At 42.1% G+C, this 12,708-nt stretch overlaps 2 protein-coding genes across 2 annotated transcripts in view; one reads left to right on the forward strand and one right to left on the reverse strand.

Moving 5' to 3' along the window:
* The window catches only part of ZNF200 (zinc finger protein 200), a 52,072-nt gene that overhangs the window by 21,995 nt on the left and 17,369 nt on the right, over window positions 1–12,708 (reverse strand). The gene's annotated exons all lie outside the window — the stretch shown is intronic.
* Window positions 3,733–4,657, forward strand: LOC306649660 (olfactory receptor 1F1-like; the record flags this gene model as incomplete). Its single annotated transcript, XM_079120801.1, has 1 exon — window positions 3,733–4,657. One exon carries the CDS (start codon window positions 3,733–3,735, stop codon window positions 4,570–4,572), a length of 840 nt encoding a protein of 279 aa, XP_078976927.1. The 3' UTR covers window positions 4,573–4,657.

The raw sequence follows: 12,708 nt of genomic DNA on the forward strand, positions 1-12,708 counted from the left end.
ACTTCAAGTTGTCTATACTGTCTTGCATTCTGATATTTCCCATTATCACTTCCCACGGCATTTAACACCTTAATAATGTGATGTTTATAGCTGTCTAGTATTTCATGAGAAGGACTGTATCATAACTTGTTTGGTTAATTCCTAACTTTGACCAGATTCATTTCCCCTCAAGTGTAAATTACACTGTAGCAAACATCAGGTTTACAGAACTCTGCATTCATTAACATTTCCTTCCTTCCTGATACTGGGAATTGAACCCAGGGGCACTCTACTATTGAATACAACCTCAGCCCTTTTTATTTTTACCTTGAGACAGGGTCTCACTATGTTGCCCAGGCTGACCTTGAACTTGCAATCCTCCTGCCTAAGGCTTCTGAGTAGCTGGGATTACAGGTGTGTGCCATTGCAACTGGTTCCATTAATATTCCCACAGATAACTGGTGTGATCCACTTCAACAGCAAGGGAATGAACTGGGTCACATTCATGTTATTTCCATGAAATCACACTGGCCTTTGTTATCACAGTGGCCTGTATCACCCTCTTGTTGACAGAGGCTCTCAAGTCTCAGTTATCCAATGGTGTCAACCATGTCCAAAGTTCATGAATGTCACGTTTTCATTCTCTTGCAAGTTGTGCCTTTGTCATTTTAGTCCTTTCTCTACTGAAATTCTAATTTTTCATAATAAAGTTCCTACCCGGGCTGTCATGGTTTGGGTTTGCCCGAATTCACCTACCTGTTCTATCTAATGTGTGACTTGAGAAATTCGTCTTGTCCCAGGGTCGGGGGTTTGATGTACCTATTTCTGTTAGAGGGGTAAAACTGGAGTCCAGACCCTCTTCTGGAAATAAGATTCCTCCACCTTGGGAGACAAACCAATCCAAACCGCACACAACACCATCTTTCACAGGACTGCAGGCTGGGAATCCTGGCATGGAGCAGGGCCTCTGCTTGGCAGCTGGTAGCTCTGGTTCTTTTACCCCGAAGGGGCACAAAAAGGCACTGCAGGATTGGTTGGTGCCCACAAAACCTGGGCACCTGGAAGGTCTCAGAAGTCCTCCCCATTTCACTGCTCTGGGTCCTTTAGGTATCTGCCCCACCTTTCTGACCTTTTGGTTAGGACAGGTGGTGGAGGTATTCAGGATTCCTATTTTCTGCTTTTCTAGGTGAGTTCTGAAGGAGCTGAAGGCCCAACATCCAATCTGGATATCCTTAAAAAGGTGAAATTGGCCAGGAGCTGGTGGTGCATGAACAAGTAGAGGTAGTTGGGTTCTTCTTTGAGTAAAGGCTCCTCTTCCTCTAAGGCCAAGCTCTTGTGCTACAGTTTGGGTGGGGTTTGTCTACCAAAGGTCATGTGCTTTTAGAAACTTGGTCCCCGATGTGATGGAATTGAGAGGTGTTCCATCTCTAAGAGGTGGGCCTAGTGGACAGGTGATTAGATCGTGGACAGCACCCTTGCAAAGAATTATTTAGTTCTTAAAGGACTAGGTTAGTCCTTGTGAGAGCAGATCGTTAGGAAAGAGGTTCTGGCCCCTCTCTGTCTCTTGCTTCCTCTCTACCTCATGAGCTCTTCTTCATGTGCTGTGCCTCACTCTTCCACATGCCCATCTTATTCTGTCATGTGTGCATGTGTATGCATGTGTGTATGCATGTGTGTCTGTGTGTGTAAGTGTGCATGTGTGTATGTATGTGTCTGTGTGCGTGTGTATATGGCATGTGTTTTGCTCTTACTTGTAGACTTTTGGCCTGCAGCTGTGAGTCAGGAGAAAGTTGCAAGCTTCTGGATTTACATGTACAGGCCAAACTCTATTGGTCATGACCTGTCAGCCCTCAGTCCAAGTCCAAAGTCCCCCATTCCAATCATCAACCCTCACTGGGGAGGGTGCAATGGAGTATAAATTGGGCTGCTGGAGCCCATGCCTCTGAAGGCCTGTAGATTAGGGTAGGAAGACATTTCAAAAGAAGTTTACTCTAGGAGCATCATTATGGTTTGGATATGAAGTGACCTCCCAAAGACTCATGTGCTGAAGGTTTTGTTCCTAACAGAGCAATGTTCAGAGATGGGACTTTTGGGAAGGTCATGAGGGGTCTAGACTCATCTGTGGATTTTAAGTCTGAATGGATTATTGGGAGGCAGCAGAAACTTAGAAGGCAGGGCCACCTTGGAAGAAGCAGGTCACTGGTGGCATGCCCTAGAGGTGTATTTCATGTCTCTTGTCCCTTCTCTCTCTCTATCTCTCCATGCTTCCTGGGTGCCAGGAGCTGAACAGCTTTATTCTTCCATGCCCTTCCACCACCATGTTCTGCCTCATCTCAGGCCCAAAGCAATGGAGTCAACCAACCATGGACTAAAACCTCTGAAACTGAGATGAAACAAACCTTTCTTCCTTTAAGTTGTTTATGTCAGGTATTTTGGTCACAGTAAGGAAAATCTGACTAACACAAGCTGGGGTTCCTCGTTCATAGCATAATATGCACTCCTGACATCCCATCTCCAAATACAAAAGAGTTACCCTTTACCCCAAATGCTTTAAAGAACCAACCCAGGCTTGGGGTTGTGGCTCAGTGGCAGAGCACTTGCCTAGCACACGTGAGGCACTGGGTTCAATCCTCCGCACCACATAAAAATAAGTAAATAAAATAAAGATATTTAAAAAAAAAAAAAGAACCAACCCAGTTTTGAAATGCTACCCCTTCCCACTTCCATAAGTCTCTTATCTGAAAATGTGTCACCAACTTTACATAGTAAATGACCAGATATGAAAAAAATTTAAAAGGGCATTTAATTCAGACAACATTGCAATATTCTATTTAAGAAAATAAGGAGAAAAATCTATTAATGACTGACGCTTCAAACCTACAAATGTAAGCTTTCATGAGTAAGATGATGAAATTTGAGGTCTCAGGTAATTTTCTCCACCCAGATGACTTTATCAAGTTTTGATACAAGAGTTAGGTGGTACACTTTATGACCATTGCTGGTCCACAGAGACCAGGAAGTAGGTGGACAAATACTTTGTCTCTAATGAGACTCTCAGGGAGTCTAGTCCCAGTGGCCTTGGATACTATTGTAAATACCTGTCTGTTTTCCCCAGATAGCCTTCCTTCATGGAGGGATAAGGCTATGAATATCTGTTCCTCACTCACCCAGAATCTGCCAGTATTTCTACGTCTTTCCAATTCTTAGAATAAAGAGAAAGATTGCCCAGCAACTCCAAGGTGACTCGTGGGATAGCAATAGCTTTGACCTCTCTAGGTACTAGCGTAACAGGGGAGAAGTGAATGTTCTTTACTGGTCAGTGATGTTCTCTGAGGCCTCATTGCTAAATGTTCTACATTCAGGGAGCAATAGCAAGGGCCTTGTGTCCACTGGCTGGAACTTGAGGTAAATACAGTAACGACCAGCTGTCCCTCTTCCCTGTGAGAGGCTAGCCTGTAGGAGAAAGCCTGGGAACATTAACAGAGACCAACATAAAAGCAGAGAAGGGCTGTGACTGTGACTCCTTGTTGTTTTTCTTATATTTTGTAAAACAAAAGGAATGAGTCCAGTGGGAGCAGCAGCGTTTAGGACCGAGAGCTGGAGGTCGAGGGTGTAGAAACAAGATCCTGAACCAGCAGTTCTAATACTGGTTTCCTTAACATGGCCATGGCTGGAGCATGACTTGCCATATCTAAACCCTCGGCTTCTGTGCTTCTGACCTTTGTCTGTCTTCTCTGCAGCTGGGCTCAGAGCATGAGAGGCACAAACCAGTCCCGCATCTCCGAGTTCCTCCTCCTGGGACTCTCCAGGCAACTCCTCTTCCTGCTCTTCCTGATCATGTACCTGGCCACCGTCCTGGGAAACCTGCTCATCATCCTGGCCATCAGCACAGACTCCCGCCTGCACACCCCCATGTACTTCTTCCTCAGCAACTTGTCCCTCGTGGACATCTGCTTCTCCTCCACCACTGTCCCCAAGATGCTGGCCAATCATGTCCTAGGGACGCAGACCATCTCCTTCTCCGGGTGTCTCACACAGATGTATTTTCTTTTCATGTTTGTGGACATGGACAATTTCCTCCTGGCTGTGATGGCCTATGACCACTTTGTTGCCATATGCCACCCCTTACATTACACAACAAAGATGAGCCATCAGCTCTGTGCCCTGCTGGTGGCTGGATCTTGGGTCATCGCCAACCTGAATGCTCTGCTGCACACTGTGCTGATGGCCCGGCTCTCCTTTTGTGCAGACAATGCCATCCCCCACTTCTTCTGTGATGTGACTCCCCTCCTGAAACTCTCCTGCTCAGACACACACCTCAACAAGCTGACGATCCTATTTGAAGCAGGGCTGTTAATGATAGCGCCATTTGTGTGCATCCTGGAATCATATACTCTTATTGGTTATGCTGTGCTCAGAGTCCCCTCCAGCAGGGGCAGGTGGAAAGCCCTCTCCACCTGTGGCTCCCACCTGGCTGTGGTCTCCCTCTTCTATGGCACCATCATTGCTGTGTACTTCAACCCTTCCTCCTCCCACTTGGCTGAGAAAGACACTGCAGCTGCTGTGCTGTACACAGTGGTGACCCCATGCTGAACCCTTTCATCTACAGCCTGAGGAACAGGGCCTTGAAAGGGGCCCTTCAAAAAGTGGTTACCATGACACTTTTATCTATTAAAAAATGATACCAACTACAAAAATCGTGTAGGGAACAGATTTTTAAGAAAATCCTATTCATTTTCTCTACTGTGTGAAACTCAAGTGTTTGTCTTTTGTAAGTGAAGCATTGACTGTTTATCTTGGGAGAATAAAAGCCTTGACATCGACTGTTTTCTTTTTTCAGCACTGGACGGAATCCAGGGCCTCATGTGTGCTAATCACGTGCTCTATGTTGGAACTAGTCTCAGCCCTTATTTTTAATTTTGGGACAGGATCTTCCTAAATTGCTGAGGCTGGTTTTGAACTCGAGATCCTCCTGCCTCAGCCTCCTGACTTGTTGGGATTACAGGCATGGGCCACCGCGCCCAGTCTTCAGGCATTTTGTCACAGTGATGGAAAACCAACCAACAAATCTGTTGAGCCCTGTATTGAACTTTTTAATTTCAGTCATTATACTTTTCAACTCTAGATTTTCCATTTGGCTCTTTTTTCACCTTTTCTATTTCCTTATCCTCTATTTCATGGGATATTGTTGTTGTGCTTTTATTTACTTATGTAATTGCACTGCCCTTTAGTTTTGTGACCATTTCAATAATGATCACTTTGAAATATTTATGGTAAACCTGATACCGGGTCACTCTCACAGGCAATTTCTAGTCCTGGTCTTCTGGTGTGTGGGTCATAATCTCCTGGGGTGTTTTTGTTTTTTGCATATTTTCTACTTTTTTTTTTTTGGAACTGGACACTTTGGAAGATATATTGTAGCATTGCTGAGTGTTTGTTGCTCCTCCTCAAGGATTTGTTCTTGTTGTTTGTTTATTTAGTGATGCTGGGTTATTTTAGTGAAATCTAACTCTCCAACCTCTACCTGACAGCATTGAGCCTCTGAGTTGCTCCTCATGGAGGTGCAGCTTTGGGCATGCCAATCACAAATCACACTGGGATGACCTTGAGGTAGGTGCGGCTCTCTTATATTCTTCGTGACCACACATTGTTAAATGCCATTAATTTCAAGCTGATTACTATTTTTAAAAAGCATAAATTCCTCTGCAAAATAATCTAACCAAATTAGATTCCTTTAAAGGAATAGTTTCTGAGGTCTTTTTTGATATTTGTTCTGACTCTGTGGCAGGCTCCTCCCAGCTGTCTTATTCCCTAACTTTCTCTGGCAAACTAGCTAGCCTGTACATCTGTGCTGTATCATTCGTTCCAAGGATGTCCTCCCAATTTTCTTTCAACACAACCTCCACTGCTCTTGAGTGTGCCTCAGGTTTAAACTTCATGCACTGTCATAAATTAAGATGGTTTCTGTGGGAAAAGATCAGGAGCTGTTTATGGCCTGCTTTTCCTCCCAGACAAAAATCTCTGAGTTAGAACTCTGGAGCTGGAGGTGGGAACAATGACAAGATGCTCTCTGAGTGACACTCCCTCTAGGCACTGAGAATTTGGTGGGTAGAGGGGGATGCAGTGGCCTGGGGTCCTCTTATTTTGCCTCTCATTGCTTGAAACCCAGTGCCATGATCCAAAGGAACGGTCTTTGGGGCTTCAGTATTCTCAGCATGGCATCTGCCTGTGGGAGTTGAGTGGAAGAGGGAGCTATCTACTGTACTCACCTGGGACTTAGCAGCAGGCAGCTGGGGGCAGGAGGAGGAATGCCGTAGTGCAGAGCTCATTCTGAGAAAGAAGCCCTCTGGCTTGGAGCGGGCAGGAGAGATTGTCCTGCTTTCTCTCTTGGCTGCTGTGTCTCAGGACAGAGTTCCTGCCTCACTGAGCTGGTAAAGTGGAGGGCTGGAAGGGTCTTGGTACAACACCAGTCTTACCTTTCTCACTGAATTTTCATAGATTTTTTTTTGATAAACATTTTCTCATCTGCTGTTTGATACTAGGATCATTTTCCAGAGGCTTTGGCTGCTTTTTAAGATAATTTGTACCAATTAAAAAAATTTTTTTGTAGTCATAGATGGATAGCATGCCTTTGTTTATTTTTATGTGGTGCTAAGGATCGAAGCCAGGGCCTCACACATGCTAGGCAAGTGCTCTGCCACTGAGCCCCAGCCCCAGCCCCATTTGTACCAGTTTTACTGGGGAGTGGGTCAGCAGAGCTCCTCATGCTGGCAGGCTGTCAACCTCCCATTCATTCTCAACTTCTATAAATAATATGTCAATAGTCAGTCTTTAAAATACATTTTTGCAGGCATCCTTGATTATTTGTTGGAGATAAATTCTTAAAGTAGACATGGGTGATAGCTGACACTTTAATACATATTTACCAATTGCCCTCCAGAAGATTTTGATTAATTGTTTTCTATCAGGGAGTGAGGTTGCTTTCTTACCTTATCCTGGGCATTTTAATTTTTTTGAAACTTTGTCAACTTATTAAAAAAAAAAAAAAAAAAAAACAGGGGGATGTAAGATGGCGAACTAGAGGGAGGCTGCGTTCCTTGTCACTCCGTAACTCTGGTTTCAAGCAGAGGATATCTATTTCTTGGTAAGGCAGTTTTTGCTGCTTATCAATCCCCTGCTGTTTACCCATTTGTCTGCTGTGATCACCTGCAGTCTGCCAGCATATCAACACGTTTTTTGAGTGCAGATTGCTCACTGTCAGGCGCCTATCATCTGCCATTTGCCTGCCTCTCGCCTGTCCATCGCCTGCCTTACACCTATCCATCACCAAATGCACAAGGTTCACCTCCCGATGGATCGTCCCACAACAGTCAGCAAACTGATCGCCGACCGCCAGTGGAGCACCAGCTGCCTGCTGTTGCCTGGAAGTTCACTGTGACAGTACCTGCAGGTTTGATTACACGTGGCTGCCACCATTTTGAGACAACAGCCAGGCCCTGTAGGACCCCTGGTGGGACTGACTGAGCCCCGCCTCCAGGATCCCTCAGCCCGACCAATCACTTCCTGCCTCTGGGGCCCTCACATCGACTGACTGCTCCCTGCCGCCAGGACCCCCAGACCAACTGACTGCGCCCTATCACCAGGACCCCAGACCAACTGATTGCAACCAGCCTCCAGAATCCCACAACCACACCAAACACACCAGACCTCCAGGACCCCTGCCTGACCAACCGCATCCCTCCGGGACATCCTGCTGACCACGGCCGCACACTGAGCTGCAGCTCCCCATTTGCCAACACATTTTGAAGCCAGAGCAGCCATCTTGGATAATCCTGGAAGCCTTAGCTCTGATCTTTAGGTGAAGCAAACCCCATCCTGAGATGCCTGCTGGAGGCTTGAAGCTCATTGTCAGGTACCTCTCATGCATCAGGCTACTGAACTCTAGAAGGTTTCATTACTATATGACTGTTATACTGTAGATTTTCTTTTTTCTCCTTATTGAAAAAATTTGTTTTTATTTCTTTACTTTTCTTGCTCTGTTTTCCTTTTGTTTATTCCCTCAGAGTCTCTTTCTCCCTTTTTTGCATGCTAACATCCAATTTCTTTTGATTACACTCTCACCCTATTTTCTAGAACTTCTGTATATTCTTTTCTTATCCCATTAACAGCCACATTCTACATCCCTCTGCATCCTCTTTGTCCTCCATTAGAAGCTGCAGACCTTATTGCAAATCTGTTTGTTTTACTGAAGATAATATTTGAACTCATTCTGTTCATTATGACAATTTTGTTATTGTCCCCATAGGGGCTATTTGGTCTAGGACTGCATAGTGTCTGATTTGGGCACTGCTAATATTGATCTCCCCTTAAAGAAAGGAAACCTATAGGGCCACTATAAGCCTATAGGGGAAATCTGCAATACCCCAGATCTGCACTGCTAGAGGGGAAGATACATGAACAACATGAAAAAACAAGGGAAGAAAATAATCCAAACAAATCTAGATTCTATATTAATAGAATCCAATGACACTATGGTAGAAGAAATGTCAGAAAAGGACTTCAGATTATACATGATTAAGATGATTCGTGAAGCAACGGATGAGATAAGAGATCAAATGCAGGCAATGAATGATCATACCAATAAGCAGTTGAAAGAGCAACTGCAGGAAGCAAAAGATCATTTCAACAAAGAGATAGAGATTCTCAAAACAAACAAACAGAAATCCTTGAAATTAAGAAAACAATAAATCAAATAAAAAACTCAATGGAAAGCATCACCAAAAGACTAGACCACTTGGAAGACAGAACCTCAGACAATGAAGACAAAATACTGAATATTGAAAATAAAGTTGCCCGAACGAGAAGATGGTAAGAAATCACGAACAGAATCTCCAAGAACTATGGGGCATCATGAGAAGACCGAATTTAAGAATTATTGGGATTGAGGAAGGCACAGAGATACAAACCAAAGGAATGAACAACCTATTCAATGAAATAATATCAGAAAATTTCCCAAACCTGAAGAATGAAATGGAAAATCAAATACAAGAGGCTTACGGAACACCAAATGCACAAAATCACAACAGATCCACTCCAAGGCACATTATAACGAAAATGCCTAACATTCAAAATAAAGATAGGATTTTGAAGGCCGCGAGAGAAAAGCATCAGATTACATATAGGGGGAGACCAATACAGATAGCAGCCGACTTCTCAACCCAGACTCTAAAAGCTAGAAGGGCCTGGACCAACATATTTCAAGCTCTGAAAGAACATGGTTGCCAACCAAGAATCCTATACCCAACAAAACCAACCTTCAGATTTGAAGATGAAATAAAATCCTTTCATGATAAACAAAAGTTAAAAGAATTTACAAATAGAAAGCCTGCACTACAGAATGTTCTCAACAAAATAGTCCATGAGGAGGAAATGGAAAACAACAATGGAGGTCAGCAAAGGGAGGAATTACCTTAGAGAAAAACCACTCAAAGGAGAAACCAAACCAACTTAAAAACCAAAAATAAGCCAAATGACTGGGAATACAAATCATATCTCAATAATAACCCTGAACGTTAATGGCCTAAACTCATCAATCAAAAGACATAGACTGGCATAATGGATTAAAAAGAAAGACCCAACAATATGCTGCCTGCAAGAGACTCATCTCATAGAAAAAGACATCCACAGAAAAATGGTGAAAGGATGGGAAAAAACCTACCACGCACACGGACTCAGTAAAAAAATGGGGTTTCCACCCTTATATCAGATAAGGTAGACTTCAAGCCAAAGTTAGTCAGAAGGGATAAAGAAGGACATTTCATACTGCTTAAGGGAACCGTAAATCAGGAAGACATAATGACAGTAAATATTTATGCTCCAAACAATGGTGCATCCCTGTACATCAAACAAATCCTTCTCAATTTCAAGAATCACATAGACCACAACACAATAATTCTGGGTGACTTTAATGCACCGTTGTCACCACTATATAGATCTTCCAAACAAAAACCAACCAAAGAAACCATGGAACTGAATAACACAATCAATAACCTAGACTTAATAGACATATATAGAATATTCCATCCATCAATGAGTGGATTCACTTTCTTCTCAGCAGCAAATGGAACCTTGTCGAAAATACACCATATGTTATGCCACAAAGAAGCCCTTAGGAAATGCAAAAAAATAGAGATACTGCCTTGTGTTCTATCAGATCATAATGGACTGAGAATAGAAATCAATGACAAAATAAAAAACAAATTACTCCAACACGTAGAGACTAAATAATATGCTATTGAATGAAACATGGATAACAAAAAACATCAGAGAGGAGATAAAAAAATTCTTAGAGGTCAATGAGAACGACAATACAACATATCAAAATCTCTGGGACACTATGAAAGCAGTACTAAGAGGAAAATTCATTGCATGGAGCACATTCCAGAAAAGAATGAAAAGTCAACAACTAAATGACCTAACATAACAGCTCAAAGCCCTAGAAAAAAAAGAACAGAATAACAGCAAAAGTAGTAGAAGACAGGAAATAATTAAAATCAGAGCTGAAATCAATGAAATTGAAACAAAAGAACAATTCAAAAAATTGACAAAACAAAAAGTTGGTTCTTTGAAAAAGTAAACAAAATAGACAAACCCTTAGCCACACTAACAAAGAGAAGGAGAGAGAAAACTTACTAAAATACGTGATGAAAAAGGAAATATCACGACAGACACCATTGAGATACAGAACATAACGAGAAGCTACTTTGAAACTCTGTATTCCAACAAGTAGAAACTACTGAAGACATTGACAAATTTCTAGAGACATATGCTCCTCCCAAACTGAACCAGGAGGACATACACAATTTAAACAGACCAATATCAAGCAATGAAATAGAAGAGGCCATTAAAAATCTACCATCCAAGAAAAGCCCAGGATCAGACGGATTCTCAGCTGAGTTCTACAAGACCTTCAAAGAAGAACTCATTCCAATACTTCTCAAAGTATTCCAGGAAACAGAAATGGAGGGTACCCTACCGAACTCATTCTATGAAGCTAATATCACCCTCATACCCAAACCAGGAAAAGACACATCAAGAAAAGAAAATTTTAGACCAATATCCTTGATGAATATAGACACAAAGATTCTTAACAAAATATTGGCAAACCGTATCCAAAAACATTAAGAAAATTGTGCACCACAGTCAAGTGGGGTTTATCCCTGGAATGCAAGGATGGTTTAACATCCATAAATCAATAAATGTAATAGACTTAAGGATAAGAATCATATGGTTATTTCAATTGATGCAGAAAAAGTGTTCAACAAAATACAACACCTCTTCATGCTCAAAACACTAGAAAAAATAGGGAGAGTAGGAACATACCTGAACATGGTAAAGGCTATTTATGCTAAGCCCATGGCCAACATCATTCTTTTTTTTTTTTTTTTTTTTGGTGGTGCTGGGGATCGAACCCAGGGCCTCGTGCTTGCAAGGCAAGCACTCTACTGACTGAGCTATCTCCCCAGCCCCCAACATCATTCTTAATGGAGAAAAACTGAAACCATTCCCTTTAAAAACGGGAACAAGACAGGGATGTCCTCTTTCACCACTTCTATTCAACATTGTCCTCAAAACTCTAGCCAGAGCAATTAGGCAGACCAAAGAAATTAAAGGGATACGAATAGGAAAAGAGGAACTTAAGCTGTCACTATTTGCTGATGACATGATTGTATATTTAGAGGATCCAAAAACCTCCTCCAGAAAACTTCTAGACCTCATCAATGAATTCAGCAAAATAGCAGGCTATAAAATCAACACGCATAAATCTACAGCATTTTTATATGCAAGCGAAGAAACAGCTGAAAGGGAAATGAGGAAAACAACTCCATTTGCAATAGCCTCAAAAAATAAAAAATAAAATACTTGGGACTCAATCTAACCAAAGAGGTAAAAGATCTCTACAATGAAAACTACAAAACATTGAAGAAAGAAATTGAGGAAGGCCTTAGAAGATGGAAAGATCTCCCATGTTCTTGGATAGGCAGAATTAATATTGTCAAAATGGCCATACTACCAAAAGTGCTATACAGATTCAGTGCAATTCCAATTAAAATCCCAATGACATACCTTACAGAAATAGAGCAAGCAATCATGAAATTCATCTGGAAGAATAAGAAACCCAGAATAGCTAAAGCAATCCTTAGAAGGAAGAATGAAACAGGGGGTATTGCAATACCAGAACTTCAACTATACTACAAAGCAATAGGAACAAAAACAGCATGGTATTGCCACCAAAATAGACAGGTAGATCAATGGTACAGAATAGAGGACACGGACACAAACCCAAATAAATACAATTTTCTAATACTAGACAAAGGGGCCAAAAGTATGCAATGGAGAAAAGATAGCCTCTTCAACAAATGGTAAAACTGGGAAAACGGGAAATCCACATGCAACAGAATGAAATTAAACCACTGTCTCTCACCCTGCACAAAACTCAACTCACAATGGATCAAGGACCTTGAAATCAGACCAGAGACCCTGCATCTTATAGAAGAAAAAATAGGTCCAAATCTTCAACTTGATGGCTTAGGATCAGACTTCCTTAACAGGACTCCCATAGCACAAGAAATAAAAGCAAGAATCAATAACTGGGATAGATTCAAACTAAAAAGCTTTCTCTCAGCAAAGGAAACTATCAGCAATGCGAAGAGAGAGCCTACAGAGTGG

The sequence above is a fragment of the Sciurus vulgaris genome (genome assembly GCF_902686455.1).
Source record: "Sciurus vulgaris genome assembly, chromosome: 18".
Taxonomy (NCBI): Eukaryota; Metazoa; Chordata; class Mammalia; order Rodentia; family Sciuridae; genus Sciurus; species Sciurus vulgaris.